At 47.2% G+C, this 20,202-nt stretch overlaps 2 protein-coding genes across 3 annotated transcripts; one reads left to right on the top strand and one right to left on the bottom strand.

Moving 5' to 3' along the window:
- Positions 1-503: 503 nt before the first annotated feature.
- On the bottom strand, positions 504-5,432 carry LOC120660653 (translation initiation factor IF-2-like). 2 transcript variants are annotated; one of them, XR_005669685.1, is made up of 6 exons: positions 5,373-5,432; positions 4,204-5,215; positions 2,027-2,090; positions 1,485-1,554; positions 1,288-1,377; positions 504-1,053 (listed from the first exon to the last, which is right to left on the bottom strand). XR_005669685.1 is itself a non-coding variant. In XM_039939262.1 (5 exons), the coding sequence occupies exon 2, from the start codon at positions 3,459-3,461 to the stop codon at positions 2,466-2,468; it is 996 nt and encodes a 331-aa protein (XP_039795196.1). In that variant the 5' UTR covers positions 3,462-5,215; positions 5,373-5,432; the 3' UTR covers positions 504-1,053; positions 1,288-1,377; positions 1,485-1,554; positions 2,027-2,465. The 2 variants fall into 2 exon arrangements, 1 of the variants encoding a protein (XP_039795196.1); XM_039939262.1 differs by having other exon boundaries at positions 2,027-5,215.
- Positions 5,433-18,412: 12,980 nt separating this feature from the next.
- On the top strand, positions 18,413-19,773 carry LOC120660652 (thioredoxin-like protein CDSP32, chloroplastic). The gene has a single exon (XM_039939261.1). The coding sequence runs from the start codon at positions 18,588-18,590 to the stop codon at positions 19,500-19,502; it is 915 nt and encodes a 304-aa protein (XP_039795195.1). The 5' UTR covers positions 18,413-18,587; the 3' UTR covers positions 19,503-19,773.
- The last annotated feature ends 429 nt before the right edge of the window (positions 19,774-20,202 follow it).

Raw genomic sequence — 20,202 nt, 5'->3', positions numbered from 1 at the left:
TCCAAATGTTTTGAGCGGCGGACGGTCCGCCGATGGACAGCGGACGGTCCGCCGGCTAATGTTTGGAACTACTCGGGATCTTTTTACCGGGTACCAAAGGCTAGACAGTTCGGATGTCCAAATGTTTTGACCGGCGGACGGTCCACTTAAGTACCGGGGACGATCCGCCGGCTACTAAAGGGTACCCGAAGGCTAGACAGTTCGGATATCCGAATGTTTTAACCGGCGAACAGCCCGCCAGCTAATGTTTGGAACTGCTCGGGGTCTTTGTATTGAGTGGAAACACCACATGGTACTAAAGGATCATCCACAAGTTAATTCAAAAGGATAATATCTAACTTCCCATCGCAAACGATATGAGATGGTAAGAAAGATACATGCGAGGCAAGATGTTGTGAGTTCCAATCCCATCCACCGCACGCGGCTCACAAGCGTATTTCACGTGAAAAATAGCATGACTTGTGACTTTATACATGCCATAGCAACCTACGGTAGAATCCACATACAAATGTTGCACTTTATACATCACAGGAATTCAGGAAATTTATACATCAAATGTTGCTTTCACCAATACCAGATCTTTTTCCCAGCTGCTTGCTGGACATAATACCAAGCACACTGGTTAAATGTGAACTTTTGTGGTGCTGGCCTGCTGAAATGTCCTTGCAGGGAGAATACTTATACATCTAACAAAATATTCAGGAAATTTAAGATTATTACATACAAACATACATAAATTCTTCTAAGAATCTGACCTACTTTTTCTTTTGTGGGGTTTTAAGAAATCGACGGCAATAGGTTGCAGCAATAGTGAGCCAGAAGAGATTCGACACGCCTGACTCAAAAAGAATACATAACATGTAAAACCTGGTAAGATCCCTAAGTATCATGTTACTGCTACTAGATACAGTTGCCTAACATGCTAGTAGGATGAGATTGTAAACTACACAAAGAGATCACTGAAGCAACACTATACTATTGCTCTGCCGCTGCATCCTCTTCGTCAGCTGACCACCAAGCAAGAAGACCAAGACCATCTCCTTTAATACTTCCCTGGAAAAGCATTACTACAGCAGTTACTCATCAAAGCATGAAAGGATGTAAATACAACTTGAAGTGGTGCTTAAGAATTTGTCGTGTAAAAGGAGCATGGATGTAGATCCAATACGGACATCATCATCCAATGCATGACATAAGTCAGAAATGACTATCCATGGGGCCATGAATATAAACAGAGCTAAGCTGGGCATATATGTACAACAATATGCGTAAGGAAACAGTGCTTACAACGATCTGCATTGGAGCAATTGGTGGATCGCCCTCCTTTTACTCAATTGGGATAGGCAGGTACTTTGTGCTAGATACCAAGAACCTTATCTGCACAGTTATTGCATTGATCATGAGTTTGGCGTAAGCAGTGACCTGGGGAAGTAGTCATTGCTTTGTAGTAAACAAAAACGAAATAAAGCTAAAATTCAAAATACCTCATCATCTAGATCTAGATATAGCTCATCACCATCTTCGGTCCTCAGCATCCACCTACCATCCGGTCCCCTAGCAATCCAATAAACATTGAACAAAAGATGAGAACTAAAGAAAAGATACTGGACTTTACTCTGGAAATACTTTATTCAGAGGAAAAGATCATTGTTTCATCAATGCAATTAGTTAAACTAAAGGTTATTTTAGCAAGTATGAAAGTGCTATCTACTGGCTGCAAAGAAGAAACATCATTCTCTTTTTCCTAGTCATATTTCATTTTAGTTTATAAGGGATTAATGTTATGCCATTACAGTCCGTAATAATCATAGTCAAATGGAGTACAATGACATGATAATTTACATAATTTAGGTCACACTTGAGATGTAAATGAAGAATAGTGAAATGCTAAATTGCTAATCCAACACAAATAAAACTAAAAAATGTTCTATACAACCCCCAAAGTGCAAAATAACCTTCGTTTTAAATAACACTAGTCATTTACGTACTACCACAATAAACTAAAAAGTATAGGATTGTGATAAACCTCACTGTGCCATACTGCATCAAATGTCTAGGGATGCATATATCACGGTAGAAATCAAGTGAAACTGCAAAATAAGGAAGTCTATTAGCTAAAACCAATATAGTTATGTGATGATCTGGTTTTAAATCGCCGGCTAAGACGTTTAGCGGCAGAGCTGTCGTTACGGCGTTTAGCAGGCTATAGCTGGAATTTAGCGGGCTATAGCCGGCTTTAGCGAGCTAAATGCCATAGCGGCCGCCCTTTCTAGAAGCTATAGCGGTCTATAGCGGAAGCTATAGCCGGCTATTTAAAACCTTGTGAATAGCATATCTAATTGATGTTTCATTTAATTGCCAGAACAGGAATGGAGCATTCCAATTTTGTAGTAACCAGGAAATGTACAATGCTTGCAAAAAAAAGATATTAATATTTCCAAGAGAGAAATACTAGTTTAGAAGCATTAGGCTGCCCGCACTGGGATGCGGTATCCCATACTCCAGTACCGAAAAGAGGAAAAATGAGCTGCAGCGGTTCCTCTAAAGCCTCCGCTAAATGCCACGCGAGCGACCGGTTCCGCCAAATTGAGCGCAATCCCGCACGGCCCCACGTTGCGGCCCCACCTCATCTCGGAAACACCGCCGCGCGCCTCGCATCGGACACCGCCGTCGGAGGACGCTGACCACCGCTGCGCCCGGAGATCCCGCCGCTGCTGATGCTCTGTCCGCCGCCCGCCGCAAACCACACCCCACCCCCGCCCGCCGCCCGATGGCCGCTGTAGATCCGCCGAGCTCCGAGGCCGGCGAGCTCTAGGCCGGCGAGCTCCAGGCCGCCGTCGCCGCGCAGGCCGCCCAGCCATGCACAGGAGCCCCGACGGCAACTGCAGGCGCTCGCGGGTTGAGCCCCGACGGCAACTGCAGGCGACGGCGCGCGTGCGAGCTCCGCCCGGCCACGACGATAGCTCGCGGGCGAGGTCCGCCCTGGCAACCGCGACGCAGCGACAACGCGCGGGCGAGGGTGGCCATGGCGTGGGGGGCGAACACCGGCCACCGCGACGACGAGCGTCGGCCGGCCCCGGTGAGGAAGCAAGAGGAGGCGGAGGACGCAGGAGGAGGCGCGGCGCTAGATCTGGCCATCGGCGATGGTGTGCGGGAGCACCGGTGAGAGAGAGGAGGGAGGAGATGGGGACGAGATGGGGATTGGGGAGTGGCGCAGGAGGCCCCCTCGACCGCTGCCTCATCGCGGCAGTGTTCCTCACGCTTGTGCTCGTCAACATCGAGGGAAGGGAGAGGGAGGGGCACTGGACGGCCGCGTCGCGGCCGCACAGGCCGGTCGCGCTCGAGCTCCGCAGCCGCGGCCGCTGCCCTGTCCTCCAGCTCGTGTGCGTGCCACCACGACCGCCTCGACGCCCCCGCCCGCGACGTGAAGGTCGACCACGGAGCCTCGCTGAGCTCGCCATCCGCCACGCGTCGCCGAGCTTGCCATCCTCCGCGCGTCGTCGAGCTCCACCCACTCACGCGCCCGCGGCGGAGCTCCGCCCACCCACATGCCCACGGCCGCGCGAGCCCGTCGAAGCTGCTGCCGCAGGCGAGTGCAACGGCCGCGGCGACGAACGCCGCGCGGGACGTCGGGTCCGCGGCCATGGTGGCGAATGCCGGGTCGGTCTGGGACTGGGAGCCCATCCTCGCGCCGGCGCCGACGGAGAGCAGGGGAGAATGCGGGAGCGAGAGAAGAATGGGAGGGGAAGGGAGGGCGATAGGTGGGTGGGGTGTTGGGTTAAAATAATAAATAGTGTGTCATGTGGACCCAGTACGATGGTAGTTGGTATAGAGGATGTATATATAGCATGAACGAGTGCGGAAGAACTGGATATTGAGGAGAGAATATTGATGACTGGGATGGAATATTCCTTTTAGATGAAGGTTTTAGAGAAACACCGGTGTGGATAGCCTTAGGCTAATAGGCATAAAGTTTATTCATGCATGGCAAGGATTAGACATGACCCCAAACATTTGGATCTATTGTTCATAGGTTAGATGGACACATACAATGATATGAAAATATGGAGGAAAAAAAGATACCTTGCAGAGCAAGATGTTACAGAAAGCTAAAATACAGTAATAGAAATTATCCTAGACAAGCTCAATCGAGTGAACTAATTAATAGATTGCTAACCAAGCAGTTCTGCCAAGTCAACTCACCCTGCTACCCCTTATCATCATATACACTAATTCTTCCAACATGAACCTCCCCATTAAAGGGCTTGAACATCAGCAAACGAAATGATACCTATCCAAAACAGGAACAAGGAAATCTGAGCATGATTTGCAGCGCGTAGGAAGCCTCAGGGTTGAAATAAATAGATCAGATATTTTATAATACTACAATACTGGAAAAAAGAGACTTGCCATTAAAATGGTGTGTAATTCTAGTTACAAAGGGTCATTCATGTGTCATAACTTGTGCTGGAATTAAGTCATTAGCAGATAGAAACACTGAAGCAATAGATTACAAATTCGCATTAAAGAAATAATCAACACTGTTTTTCGATAAAGGGAAGAACTGGATCTCAACATGAAACTAAAAAATAATCAATTTCAATTCGAACATGCGGTTGGGAACCATCACAGTTTGAACTAAAATTATTAAGTGCATGTGTGTCAAAGGCCATCAGGAAGAAAGAAATGCCAGTAAAATGTGAATATTTTTGCCTTTCAAGTGATGGACAGGAATCTCTCATACGTGGACAGAAGAAAAGATATTAACAAGTTGAGTAACCAACATAACAACACGCTTTTAGGATCCATCACAAAAGTTACTATTTTTATTCAAGCACAGAACTAAATGATAAGCACTACTTAAGTAATTTAGTGAGTACCAATTAGGAAACATGATTAAAAGATAAATATTTACAAATCTTGACATTGATCGCACAAATTAAAGCATGTGAAAAAGGCAACATTGCAGTACTCATGTTGCCTGATGGCGAGGTTGGGAAGTCACTCTTTATGGGAATCACAATACTTCCCGAATTTTCCATCCATACAACATTATAACGCAACCACAACATTCAAGCACTTGAGCTTGAGGGATAAACAAAGTTAAGGCACGCGTTACTCTATAGGTCGAGCAGCCCTCTCCCGCATGGATGGACCCGCCTTCAACGGAACGGATATCATAGACAGACACGCACAGCCCAAGGTTCGCGATAACCTGCATTATACACCAAAAGCAAACAGATACACACATTTAGTTAGGAACCACCAAACGTTGGATCAAAAAGGGTTCAATCCGATAATTACTGACATCCAGAGCAAATTTTGCTCAACAATGTTAATTCTACGGGTAAAGAAAAACAAATCCGCTTTACCTTGTCCAGGAAGAGCCTCTCGAGCTCGGCCTTGATGGCGTCGAGGAGGGGGCGGCTCAGCAGGTGCGGCGGCATCGGCAGGTCATGCTCAATCAGGCTCAGCGAGAACATCGGCCGTCGATCCATCGCCGCGGCACCTTCCCGCGGTCGTTGATCCGCCGCCGCCGCACCTTCCCGCGGACGTCACCTCGTCCCGCTGGGAGGAATGGAGGGAGACGAAGGAACGGAGTGGCGAGGCCGCGCCGGGAGGGAGGGAGATGGCCGGGGCGGAGCTCGCGGAGCAGGGGCCGGGGGCCGTGGGGCGCTGGCGCGCGGCCGCACGGGGCGGGAGCCAGATACGACGGCGGCGGGGAGCGGCGTCCGGCGGCGAATAGGGCGGGGTCAAGGGGGTCGGGGGTAGGGGCGGCGGCTGGGAGGTGCGGTGGGAGCTTCCTAGGTTGGGCTGCTCATGCGCTAAATATTTATTGGAAAATTGGTCTCATAGCATTGAACATTGCGATATTCGGAAAATATCATCGAACTTTTATCGCTCCGTAAAATACCATCGAAAGAACGCAACATTACCAGCATATAGCATTACATCACGTTTGTAGCATACGCCGTCGCTTCTGTCAAACTCCTTCCCTCTGAGACGACCTGCTGCTGCCGCCGCCGCTCGCTTCTATCAAGCTCCTCCCCTCAGCCATGGCACCATGGTGGGCGGGGAGTGGAGGATGGGGGCACAAAAGGGGCAGCACGGGACGGGGACTGGCGGCCGAGCGACGTGGCGGGCCTGAGGTGCCGGGCGGGGACGGCCAGGAGCGGTGGGGCAGGGGCGGAGGGAGGATCGGTGGTGCGGCGCTGGTGGCAGCGGCGGTCGCGGCGAGGAGAAGCGGCACATGGAAGCTCCGAGCCCTGTCGCTCTGAGCACCGAACCACGCGGACCGTCGGAGGAGCTCGCCCGTACCGTCCACGCTTCGATTCCGCGGGGCCGGTTGGCCGGGGTGCTACGCTGGCTGAGCTTCCCTTTCCGCTGCTTCCATGGAGACAGGCGGATGGGAAAAATAAAATTCCAACTTTTGCTTCAATAGATTTGCAAAGGTGGGTAGTAAAATCGATTCACATCAAATCAAGGAAGCTTCTAGCACGAGCGATTGAATCGAAAGTCACCATGGCTGACGAATTTGGCCAGTGAGCATCAGGTGAGCGGCGGCGGCTCGAGCCGAGCTCGAGCGCAGCAGGATGGCCATCGTGCTCACCCGTTTGTGCTCCAGGCCAACAAGCGGATGCTACACCATCTACGGCACCTACACGGCACAACCAGACCCTAAGACGACTATGATTAACTATGGCAAGAGGGCGCAACACGGATGGCCAGCCTAGTGCGCCATCCGGCGGCGCTCTCCAATTCTCATTGGCGAGCGGCGACGATCGCCGCGGTGGCGCCTCGACCCGATGCTCATGGACAGGTCGAGGTCCAGCTGCGGATGGTCGGTGGCCGGCGCCGCTCTGCATGTCACGGAGGGCTCCTCGGGCCGATGGCACCGGGAGCAGCACCAGCACCGAGACGACTGCAGCAGCGGCGAGCGCGTAGCGCTCCGCGGGCACAATCGCCGCCGCGCGGAGCAGTAGCTCGCCTGCCGACTCGGCCCCGGCGACGGCTTCCGAGCCCGACATCTTGAGCCGCGTCGGGGAAACGACGCCCATCTGCGATTTGGGAGCAGTGATTTGAGACCAAGACGACGGAAGCGACGGCGTCTCCTCCAAATGTGGCGGAATGCGATATCCCGGTAACGTTGTATTCTTTCGATGGTATTTTACGGAACGGCGAAAGTTTGATGGTATTTTCTGAATATCGTGATCTTTTGATGTTATGAGACCAATTTTCCTAATATTTATCTATCTCGGTTCTTTGGTTAACCAAGAACCGTTTCGTGAGATTTAGGGAATCAGATCGTCTGACTTTGGGGCAGCGACGTCATAGCGCAGTCATGCGATATCTGCCGTCGAAACGAGATCTTACGATGTCTCCCGTGCTGGCTCGCTCACGCAACTCTCCTGCCTCCCAGCCTCTATCTCGCGGCTCACATTCCTCACGGCTGGCTCCTGCTACTGGCTCCTAGCCTCCCACGATGGAGCACATTCAGGCCCCGTTTTGTTTTCAAATAAATAAATAAATAGTACTTGTCACATCAATCTTTGGATACGTGCATGCAACATTAAATATAATTGAAAAAATAACTAATTACATAGTTTAACTAATTACTACGAGATGAATTTTTGAAAATTAATCAGTCTACAATTAGACATTATTTATCAAATAACAACTAAATGTGTTATAATATCAAAACCCAAACTTATACACCAACTAAACACACCCTCGGACCCTCTGCGCAGCTCGCCGCCGGATTTCGTCGTCGCCCAGCCTCCACACTCCTCCCCGCCGTGGTGGCCTGCCATGCCCCCGCGTTGTTGCCGCTACCATCGGGGCCCGCGAGATACGGCGGCACGCACGACCGGCCGCACAGCGCTAGCAGCCGCGTGGCCAATGGCAGCGCGGCGCTGACGGCGGGCCGCCCAGAGGCAGCAACCGCGGGTGGAAGAAGGGGAAGTGTGGCGGCGCGAAGAAGGGCGACAGCGACGCCGTGGACGCCGACCTCTTGCGATAGTGGCTCTCGCACAGCTGCTGCTTCTCCCCCTTGCTGAAAAACAAAACCAGTTCTGAAGAACCTGATTACCTGAATGCCTCTGCTCCAGTCCCGTCTGGATGCTACTCCTTTGCCTACTTTAATAAAGTCCATCGCATGAAGAAGCATGCAGTAGGATCATTCCAAGCAGGAAGTTCAGAGATCATTCCAAGTTGAAGAAATAGTAGCACGAGAGGAAGACTGTAAATTGTGATTGTATCCAAAGAAGCAAAATCATGCAAATTGTATACGACATTGTGTTGTAATTTTTTTTTGAATTGAATAAAAAGTAATGCTGATTGTTGCAAGGGCTGAGATGCACAAAATGGTCTGTTTAGAGATGCAATTCCCCTAACTTTCCAATTCAACGACAATACCTATTCTCCGAAGCTACTGTACAAAAAGCTATTCTCCTAAACAATCTGTTCACCAAAAGACAGTTTGCATTCAGATAACATGTCATGCTGCCTGAACAAATTGACCCTTCTAATCTTGAGAGGACTGCAAAATCTCTGAACAAGTAGTGGAGACAACTCCCTCAATTGTTTCTGAACAAGTAGAGGACTGCAAAATCTCTGAACCAACTTGCCTGCAATTCTAATAAAATTCAGACAAAGAGTGGAATGAAGGAGTTAGCTCAAGGCTGGGTTGACAGAAAGGCCGCAAGGGGCAATGAAAACTGTATGGAAGCAAAGGCAGCCTCTTGTGCCCTGAATTCTTGATCCTCACCGGCAAATGCTTGCAGGTCCATTTAGACTCTCACTCAATTGTGTACTTCTCATACCTAATGCGAACACATCCTTCATGTAACACTCAGTTCATTTTTCTTTCACCTTGTATATACTATCCAACCAACTTTGCTTGCTCGCCTTTGCCCTTATGGTGTTAAATGCTTGTTCAAATGTTTTCTCATCTTCATACTCAAACATACATGCACTAAAATCTACAAGAATACTTGGTTCTTCCTCGTTGTCTTCGGTTGTTTGTTTGGGAGAAGTACTAGATTCTTCACCGTCAGCTTTAGCTAGATGTTTGACACCATTCTGCATAATATGAAAAGTGCACAGACTATGCCATGCTTCTAAAAACACTTCCTTAACTGCTTTTCCCATTGCAGCATCTTGATCAGTATAGATTGTTTTAGTTTGCTTGCCATTATGTGCTTTTAGGAAGGTCTCAAATAACCACTTGAAGGACTCAAATGTCTCATCGTACATGAGAACAACACCAAAAACCACTGTTTCCCTGAACTGATTGAACCCAACAAATACACCAAAAGGCCTGCTTTCCTTGTTTGTTCCAAAAGTAGTGTCAAAACTGACAACATCACCAAAATATGCATAGTCAGTGATCATTTTGGCATCAGCCCAAAATATATTTGCTATTTGTTCCTCTCGATCCATCTGCAATGCATATTGGAATGACGGGTTCTCTGCAATTTTGTCTTGAAAATACATGAGCATGCTTCCTACTTGACCATATGCCATCTGTCGTTGACGCTTGCCTCGTAAATAATTCTTGTGGTCACGGAGAGTGTAACTAAGATGAAGTGAGCCACCAACTTGGATACTAGTCAACTCATGTGCTGCTTTGGGCCCAATTCCCGCATCATCGGCTGTCTCAATTTTGAAACCTTGTAACTCTGAAATTTTCCTTTGAGACACCATCAAGTGCGAGGTTTCTGGCAACTGAAGGATGTGATTGTGCTCCAAAACTAGATCAGCCACTTTATATTTTCCCTTTTCTTGATCTAGTAAAATACCCATGCGAACTTGACAATCGGTTTTAGTTTCAGCTCTTGGACACTTTGTGGCATGATCCCTTTTATCTTCCTTTCTATGACCCTCATTTGCACAAATATATCTGCATGACGTAACTTTCCCATCAGATTTTCTTTTCTTTGTGTACCTTTTTCTAACCTCAAACCCTTTTCGACCTCCATAGCCAATCCAAAACATCCAAGCCTCTTCAATAGTATTGAACTCCATGCCAATTTCAGGTAACAAACTGGGCATGACACCCACTCTACAGAAACAAAAAAAATGATTCCATGGTCATTGAACAAGTAAAATCATTCTGATCTAGTGACACAGTAATAACCACGAGTTTACAGACCTATTTTCTTCCATGTCAAATATGCAGAATTTACTTGCCTCCGGTCTTCTTCAATGAATTCTAACCCAGTCTAACGAGAGGAGGTGGAAGACAATCAAATTATGGCACAAATAGCAGGTCTTGCTGAAAACAATCTAGTCATGAAGAAGAAAAACAAGATTAACTCACCTGTGGTTGATGGATGATCCAACCAGACCGATCGCCACCGCCCACTGCTCGTCGTGGAGCTACGCCGCCGCCCACGTTCTTCCTCGCGCCAAAACGCGAGGCGTGCCGCCAAAGCGATGTCTTTCGCGGTAAAAAAATGGGGAGTTCGGGTCCTCTTGTTGGGCCGAGGCCCAGCGTCGCGCATGTCATCGTGTGGGAGGCTTAGGAGCCCGCAGCAGAAGGAGCCAGCCGTGAGGAATGTGAGCCGCGAGAGGAACCGGATCCGCTGCAGTTACCTCCCCTACAGTTGGGTCACTGCCACGTGGGCCCCACTCGTGCAGGCCCCACACGCAGTGACTCAACTGCACGGCGGCCAACTACAGCGGAGCCTCGTCCGCCGCGAGATAGAGGCTGGGAGGCAGGAGAGCTGCGTGAGCGAGCCAGCACGGGAGGCATAGTAGGTTCTCGTTTTGACGGCAGATATCGCATGACTGCGCTGTGACGTAGCTGCCCCCAAAGTCAGACGATCTGATTCTGAGATTTAGGAATCGAACAGGGAACTGAATTTCTCAATTCTTCTCAGTTCTGATTCTCGGTTATTTCCGTTTGGTTCTTGATTCTTGGCTAAATTTGTCCAACCCGACACCTAGGACCACCGACCACCGGAGCCAAAGAGGAGGGAGGCGCCGAATGGAGGAGTGGAGGCGGTGCCGTCACGCCCCTTGCCTGGTGGGCTGCTCCCAGCGAGGAACAATGGGGGCAAGCATAGTGGGCCCGTGCGTCGAGGAGGCGGCGAGCCAGCGCTGGCGGGATGGAAGAGACGGCGTTGCTGATAACGGCGTGAGATATTGGGTTTTACCAGGAACACTGATTGGGTTCATTGGGTTAGAAATGGGCCCCGTAGTTTATACAGGCCGCCAACCTTGGTGAGTGAGTCAGACGGGCTTGCTAAGAGGAGGTTAGACTTTGGTGGATCAGACCGAGGATGGAAGAGACGGCGCCGCCAATGACGGCACGAGGTAGGCTCATTGGGCTAGAAATGAGCCTCGTAGTTTATACTGGCTGCCAACCTCGGTGAGTCAGGCAGGCATACTTGCTAGGAGGAGGTTAGAGTTTCATGGGTCATGCCGAGGGGTACTCGTTCCGGGTCACAACTTTGAGCCCAACACGGTATGAAGGAGAAAGAGTTTTGCGATGTATGGAAACAGGACGTGCTCTGATGAAACGTGTGACAACGTGCGTGCCTCAGCTACTACTACCGAGTACCAACACTAGTAGAAAACAAGCCAAAGGTCCATCCAAAAATACACGTTTAAAGATTGGTACCGAGTCTTCTTCAAACTAGTACTTTTGGGGTGGACGGAAGCCTAAGGAGTTTCTTTAGTATCGGATGGTAACACCACCTGGTACGACAAGGCTAGACATAGGTACCGAGTGGTGTTATTACCTTGTACTAATCCTTTAGTAGCGGGGTGCTTTTACCTATGTCTAGTCTTTGGTACCAGGTGACAATTCTACCAACGGGGAATGGTGGTCCGCCTATGTACCGCAGACGGTCTGCAGGCTAATGTTTGAAACTACTTGGGGTCTTTGTACCAGGTACCAAAGGCTAGATAGTTCGGATGTCTGAATGTTTTGAGCGGCGGAGGGTCCGCCGGCTAATGTTTGAAACTGCTCGGGGTCTTTTTACCGGGTATCAAAGGCTAGATAGTTCAGATGTCCAAACATTTTGATCGGCGGACGGTCCGCCTATGTACGGCGAACGGTCTGCCGGCTAATATTTGAAACTGCTCGGGATCTTTGGACCGGGTACCAAAGGTTAGACAGTTCAGATGTCCGAACATTTTGACTGGAGGACGGTCCGCCTATGGACCATGGGCGGTCAGCCGGCTAATGTTTGAAATGCTCATGGTCTTTATACCGTGTGGAAACACCAACCGGTACCAATGTCTAGTATTTGGTACTGGGTGGTAACACCACCCGGTACTAAATGGTTATCTACATGTTACTTCAAAAGGAAATTATATGGCTTCTCATCACAATTGTTGTATAGATGAGATGGTAAAAAAGGTACACGCGAGGCAAGAGGTTGCAAGTTCGAATCGCATCCACCGCACGCCAGTACTCCATTTCCATGTTTCTCGCTACGTGCAAGTGCAGCCACGAAGAGCGAAGAGCTGAGCTCCCATTTCTGCCTAGTCCAATTAAGAGAAAAGCAGTGTACTGTGATTTGTAATGTAAAATATTTCAACTGAGTATAATTTCTGTGTTTTACACAGATTAGTTAGTGCATCATGGGCCGGCTCTTGTTTGCTATCAAGTTAAGTTAGGCCTTGTTCGGTTGCAAGGGAATTGAAGGGGATTAGAGTGGGTTGGGAGGGATTAAATCCCCAACAAATCAAAATCTCTCTCAACCACCCTCGATCCATTTATGGAGGGTATTCACCAAACAAGGTCTTAAGAAATTGCAATTGTAACTTTATTGTCAGCCTGAAAATTCAGCTGTAATCTTTTATTTTCTGTTTCTTTTGGATTTTTGTTTGCACTCTAGTTGGAGAAATACACAAATAAAACATGTAGTTTACTTGGCTGAATGTGATGTTTTTTTTGGATTTGTTAGTGCAGCATGGACCGGCTCTTGTTTGTGGTTAATATGGGCTAAGATAATTGTAATTTTAAATTTATTGTTAGTTCAAAATTTTAGCTGTTTGTACTTTAGTTTGAAAAGAGACACAAATAAAACATGTAGTGTATTGGGTTCAACGTGACATAATTTTTACTGATTTGTTAGTGCATCATGGGTCAGCTCTTGTTTGTTATCAAGATGGGCTGGGAGAAATTGTAATTGTAACTTTGTATTCAGCCAAAACAAATTAGCTGTAGCTTTTTTTTTTAATTTTTATTTTTTTGTACTCTAATTGGAAAAAAACAATTGTAACTTTACTGTTAGTTCAAAATTTTAGCTATAACTTTTTTGTTTGTTGTTTGTTTGGATTTTTGTTTGTACTTTAGTTTGAAAAAAAAACAAAAATAAAACATTGGGTTCAACGTGATGTAGTTTTTACATATTTGTTGGTGCATCATAGGGCAGCTCTTATTTGTTATCAAGATGGGCTGGGAGAAATTGTAATTGTAACTTTGTAGTCAACTATAAAATTTAGCTGTAACTTTTTGGATTTTTAATTTTTGTTTGTACTCTAATTGGATAAAAACACAAAAATAAAATATGTGTTTACTGGGCTTAATTTGATGTACTGGGCTAGTAAAAAGGTCTCCAGCCGAAAAGAATACACGACCCCAATGCTAACGGGTTTGATAACCAAAAGCATATAGATGTGCTGAACCCATAACGGGCTAGCTAGAAAGCGGACCTGATAACATCCAGGTAACATAACTACATATGGCCATATGGGTAGATGACCGAACTGTTGGATGAAGATCTAGTGGTCAAACAGGTGGTTGATAGATAGCTATTTTTCAATCGATTGCTGTATGGACAGATCCTAATTTTAGTGGGTTTGGTACGGTGACAGGTGATTTAAAATCACTGATGGACAGAAACATCTGTCATCTGTGTCAAATGTCCTTTTTTTTACTATTAGAAGTAGTGCATACATATTGAAATGCTTAAAATTGTCATCGACGCAGCTCTTTTTATATGTACAAATGCTATTTTTTCAACTATTTCCATTGTCCTAGCCAGATATGAAGTTAATTAACTGCTCTCAAGTTGAATATTTGTAGCGCTGCATTGTTGTGAATAGGCGAGGTTAATTAGCTGGTAGAAGCGAAAGGCCGGGCGGCCAGTTGGCTAGCCCGGTCCGGTAGCGTCGCGTCCCAACAGGTCCTGAGTTCGATTCTCATCAGAAGCGAATTTCCGGCTGTTGTGGTACAAAAAACTCCTCGCTGTGCTCGCCGCGAGGCTTGGTCCTCTCGGGCATGGGCCAGGGTTCGGGGGTTTTCTCTACCCAGGTAAGCCGGTGTGGCTTCCTCTTAATGAAAAAATGGTGGGACCGTTTCCTCCCCCGGTAGAGTTTTTTTTAATTAGCTGGTAGAAATAGTTCTTGATTCTACATGCATATTGCTACCAACACCTACTTATTATTGGAAGTTTCTTTGCTTTTGTATGTATCTAACTCACTAATTCGTTACTCAGGTCTTTTTTCAAGTTTTAAATTGCAGGATTAGTGACAGCCATAGGTATGTCACCATGATACCGCTTCCTTTGTTAATTCCATTTTCCAATAGCTAGCTGTTCTATTAAATTAGATTTTACAACTTCGTTCTTTCCTTTCTTTTTTATAACTATTATACTTGATTTTTATGCGCTGAATGAAATTTGCACCTGCTCTTGCAAATTTTCGTTGTTCATTTGATAACAAGACTTTTTTTAACAGTGAGAGTCACATCTCTATATATGATTTACGCACCAAAAGAGGGCCTCCCGCGTGGCCTCGTCGCGGGCAATTCCCGGCCGTCGGATCGGCCAGGCGGACGGTCCAGATCTTGTCTTTCCCAGTCATTTTTTTAAAAAAACCCTCGGACTTAATAGAAATCAACCCGCGGTCCAGCCTCCTCTCTTAGGAACTTTTGTGAAAAAGCCCTCAACTTTTTTTGAAATCAACCCGCGGTCCAACAGTCCAGGTTCAAAAAAATTTGCAAATAGAACCTTAAGTTTTCATAAAATCAACCTGCCATCCTGGTCCTCTCTCAGAATTTTTTTTAGAAAAACCCTCAGATTTTAATTAAATCAAACCACAACCTGTTTTATCTGTTACTTCCACACAAGCAACATTATACGTACAATTCGAACACCAAAACGTGTTGGAATCAAAAGTTGCTCAACATAGAATTTGATCAAAAATTCAAAAACTACAACTTTATTATAGAGCGAATTTTAAAATTTAAAACGCTTTCACAATTCTTTTGAAAAAACGTTTGCATGCAACCTGTTGTACCTACAATTTGGACACCAAAACGTCTTCAAATAAAAAATGATCAATACAAGAGTTGCCTAGAATTTCAAAATCTACAACTTTACTATATAGCAAAGTTTTTTTAAATTCAAAGTGTTTTCATAATTCGTTCAACATAACATTTTAGTTTGCTAAAAATATAATATCGTACCACCGTTTTTCTATGGCTTCTCATACTACCTCCACAATAACACGTCATATTTTAATATAACCCCACTCCCTTATAAAAAAAATACAATGTTAATTGCAATATGATTTCGCAAATACATTAAGTATCCAACTAATTGTGCTCCACCCTCCTTAATAAATTATCTTAACGCTTCTTTCACCACAATTATTTTCGTAATTCATTCAACATAGCATCTTATTTTGTTAAAAATATAATATTGTACTACATTTTTCTATGGCTTCTAATGTGACCTCCACAATAACGTAATATATTTTAATATATCAACAACTTTCTTAAAAAACATCACGTCTATTGATTACCTCATGATTTCGCAACTACATTAAGTATCCGACTAATTGTGCTCCGCGCCACCATTTCGATATGGACTAATAGCCCTCCCTAATAAATTATTTTACCCTTTTTTTCACCATAATAAATACAACAACAAATATCATACCTCCATTTCGATACCCAAAATAATATACTACTTGAATAATAGCGTCACGACAATAGAATGCTCATATTATACCAAGTGCAACATCGGGCTGCAGACCGTGACATCTATGCGAAAATAATGAGACATTGGATTTAATTTAACTACGTTGCTTTAAAAAAAATATGCATTTGCCTATGCACAACAACTACATGCATGAACTGAAATCCGCATCAACTACCATACTACGACGCGGGATTCGGGCTCGACGCGGGAAAGCCGCAGGCTTTTCTAGTGGATTCTGACCACTGCCACCACACACAAAACAATTCTCATGATATTGTCTGACTAAATTTTGTTCACTACACAACATGCGGCCAATGCACCGCCTTCAGTTATACGTACGTTAGCTATGGCTTTACGCGACTACATGGAGACAAAGTGATTTCCGGATACAGAAGTTTCAGTCTATTTTTGTGCTGCATGCACGTGTCAGGGACTAATCCAGAAAATGTGAGATACAAGTGTTGTGTGATCGTTTTAATGGAAATCGATCTTTGAAGGTAAATCCTCCGGTCTAACCGATTGATTTTCAAGAATACTTGAAATAGCAGTAATTGTATTTTTAAGGTTCTTTTTTCTTTTTTTTTGCGAGGGGGAAGAGATCTTTATAGATTAACAAAGTCAGAGTTACAAGCATCAACCAGTAAGTGCTCAATACAACTAGGAATATTAGCAAGGAACATGGCCGAGCTTTTGGCATGCCTAGCATGTTGTGCAAGTTCATGAGCAATCTTGTTTTGATCTCTCATTCCCTTGGATATCTTCACCTGACCAAGCTTCTATTTCAACACCTTGCAATCCTGAAGGCAAAATAGTCAAAATCGTTCCTGAACTATTGAGCTCGGCTCAATTTTGTCCTTCAACTATCAAAAAGTCCAATTTAATTCCTAAATTATACAAATGGGCCTGTTTTCGTCCTTATGTTTAGTTGGCTCACCATGGTGGACTTCCTCATCAGCGACCAGTCAACTTAGGGTTGCATCTCGTAGTGGATATACATTTTACCCCTGGACAAATGAGTATCATGTAGTTTGAAATGCCCAGTTCATGGCACATGTGTTGTGTGCATTAAACATTGGCATGGTCTGTCACTTTAAATGAACAACTACTTGATGGACACATGGTTATAATTCACTACGAGGTTCCAGGTGTAAAATAGATATTTCACTACGAGATGCAACCCTAAACTGACTTGTTGCTGACGAGGCAGTCCAGCATAAGGACGAAAACGGACTCATTTGTATAGTTTAGGGATTTAGGGACTAAATTGACCCTTTTGATAGTTGAGGGACGAAATTGAATTGAACTCGATAGTTCAGAGACGATTTTGGCTATTTTGCTAATCTTGAACCATCGCTGCCAGTCTGGATCGATCTCTTTCCTCGATCTTTCAGCATTGTAATGCATGAGCTACGGTCTATTTCCAACAACAATGGACCTTGAAACCAATTGTGGGCAACAGTGAGACCTTCCTTACATGCCATCAATTCTGCATCGTCTGTTGCAGAGGATTGAAGCAGGAGTCGCCAACTAGACAATAGTACTTCTCCAGCAGCATTCCTGAGCATCACACCTGCACTCCTGTTGCCTCCACAAAGCTGCCATCCTCATTGACCTTGAGCCATCCTTCCTCAGGAGGAACCCATGACCTCGCGGATTTTACATTGGTTGGGTCCGTCCTTCTCTGCCCCGACATTCTTTTGGGATGGAGGGAGTAACATTTTACTTTGAAAGCTATGATAAATAATAAGAAGGATTATGAATTGAAATATTTATACAAAATACTTTTAGTATTCAGAGTTAATAAGAGTAACCATATGCAGTATTTATTGAAAGATGTTATACGTTGAGGTCGTATAGCCGCTTTATGGCCACACCACCCCCATGTTTACTCCTGCTAATGGGGCGGGGCTTGATGGGTTTTTTGGGTGGGTTTTAATACGGGTACTATTGGATGGGTGGAAACGGGTGACACTATGAAATGGGTTGGGACGGGTTGGGTTGACGACATAGACGGGTTGGGACGGGTTGGGGCGCTATGATAGTAGATCGGCACATAAGTCGCATATCATCTTCCATCGTGACTTCGGGTTGGGGCGGGTTGGGGCATTGGGCCGACGGGGTGGGTCGGGGCGGGTGGTAGTTAGGGCTCTTGAAATATGGGTAGGGGCGGATTTGGGGTGGGTTCAAGCCCATTAGCAGGCGTAGCCATGTTGCCATCCCTGTTCCCCACATGCAGAATCCCAACTTTTTTTTGTGAATAGTGCAGAATCCCAACTTACCCAAGCAAAAGTGCTAGAGCAAATAATCGCGGATGGAAAAAAAAAATTGAATACGGATCCTCTGCGGTACTTCCACTGCAGTTGGATCGCTCACGGCAACGATGGGGACTCGTGCTGCAGAGGAATCCCGTGCAAAAATCTGAGCTGGACGGAATGCCAGCCACAAAACACTTCGAGACTTCGAGTGGATGGAATTCGATTGGAGGCCTACCTACCTCTTTCTATCCTTGCCCTCATCCTACTCCCTCCCCTCTCCTCCCTGCTTCCCAGCTCTCTTCCTCGGCACTCAGCAGCAGCAGCACCAAGATCGTCTGACCTGACTGCCTCATAGGCTGCAAGCTCAGCTGAGCACAGCACAGCACCGATGGCCTCCACCACCGCCGCCTTCCTCTCCACCCTCGCCAGGGCCACCGCCAGCCTGAGCAGCAGCACCATGCCGTCCGGCGGCGCCAAGGTCATCCGGTTCTTGCCCGCGCAGACCAGCCGCGGGCGGCGCGCGGTGCTGTCCGCGCCGAGGGCGGCGGTCTCGGGCACCGAGAAGGCGCAGCCGGCGCGGGCGTCCGACAAGGGCAAGAGCAAGGACGAGCGCGTGGTGAAGGTGAACTGCATCGAGGAGTTCGACGGCGCGCTGAAGGCCGCCAAGAACCGGCTAGTGGTGGTGGAGTTCGCGGCGAGCGACAGCGAGAGCAGCAGCCAGATCTACCCGACCATGGTGCAGCTGAGCCGCACCTGCGGCGACGTGGACTTCCTGCTGGTGATGGGCGACGAGTCGGAGGCCACCAAGGAGCTGTGCCGCCGGGAGGGCGTCACGCAGGTGCCCCACTTCAACTTCTACAAGGGCGCCGAGAAGGTGCACGAGGAGGAGGCCATTGGCCCCGAGCGGCTCGCCGGCGACGTGCTCTACTACGGCGACAGCCACTCGGCGGTGGTGCAGCTGCACTCGCGGGAGGACGTGGAGGCGCTCATCAACGAGCACCGCGGCGACAAGGGGAAGCTCGTCGTGCTCGACGTCGGCCTCAAGCACTGCGGGCCCTGCGTCAAGGTGTACCCCACCGTCGTGAAGCTGTCGCGCTCCATGGCCGAGACCACGGTGTTTGCGCGCATGAACGGCGACGAGAACGACAGCTGTATCCAGTTCCTCAGAGACATGGACGTTGTCGAGGTGCCCACCTTCGTCTTCATCAGGGACGGCAAGATCGTCGGCCGCTACGTCGGCTCCGGCAAGGGTGAACTCGTCGGCGAGATCCTGAGATACAACGGCGTCAGGGTCACCTACTGAAGAAGCGATTCACACATGAATGGAGAATAGTATGCAAAAATTGAAAATGCAAAATGTAAAGTTACTGTAACATTCATACATCGATGATTGGTCGATGTTTTAGACTGTTTACTAGAACTATAGGCACGGCGTTGCCGCGCCATGCTACATCTGGCCAGCATATATCTTGTAGCATGTGTCGGTCGTGTTTTCTGTAGCTATTTGGAGTATCAAAGAATTTTGAGCAGTGTTTCTTAAGAAGATTATATATATGGATATGCCAGGAAGAGCAGAAGAGGATATAACTAAGGTTCCGTTTGGATATTAAAGCTCAGAATTCGGAATTAGTATTGGGAACACTGAATTTCAATTGTTTGGATGATCTCAGAATTAGAATTGGAAAATTACTCCAATACCCAGCCGCATTCGGCATGCTACCGCAGCGCTTCCCGCAATACCGAGCTCCCCACCTCCGTATTGGCTGAAATTGCCCTCCTCTCCCGCATCTCTTTCTCCTGCCTTCCGTACCTCCCCCTCTCTGCTCTCCCGCATCCCCCCTCCCCTCTCTCTTCTCATCCCTATCTGCGCAGCAGATCCCCATCTCCCCTCTGTTGCTGATCCAGCAGGGGCGCCGCTGCTCTCATGCTCTCCACGGGCAGTGGTCTGCATGGCTGCCTCTTGCTCCACGGGCTGCAGATCCAGGAGTCCAGGAACTCAAGGA

Source organism: Panicum virgatum, chromosome 2N (genome assembly GCF_016808335.1).
Source record: "Panicum virgatum strain AP13 chromosome 2N, P.virgatum_v5, whole genome shotgun sequence".
In the NCBI taxonomy this organism is placed as follows: Eukaryota; Viridiplantae; Streptophyta; class Magnoliopsida; order Poales; family Poaceae; genus Panicum; species Panicum virgatum.
The sequence above is the reverse complement of the archived record's forward strand: the minus strand, read 5'-3'. Positions and strand labels throughout refer to the sequence as shown.

Bases quoted from the DNA above. Each gene is read 5' to 3' on its own strand.
- LOC120660652 (XM_039939261.1), top strand. From the start codon at position 18,588: ATGGCCTCCACCACCGCCGCCTTCCTCTCCACCCTCGCCAGGGCCACC.
- LOC120660653 (XM_039939262.1), bottom strand. From the start codon at position 3,461: ATGGCGAGCTCAGCGAGGCTCCGTGGTCGACCTTCACGTCGCGGGCGG.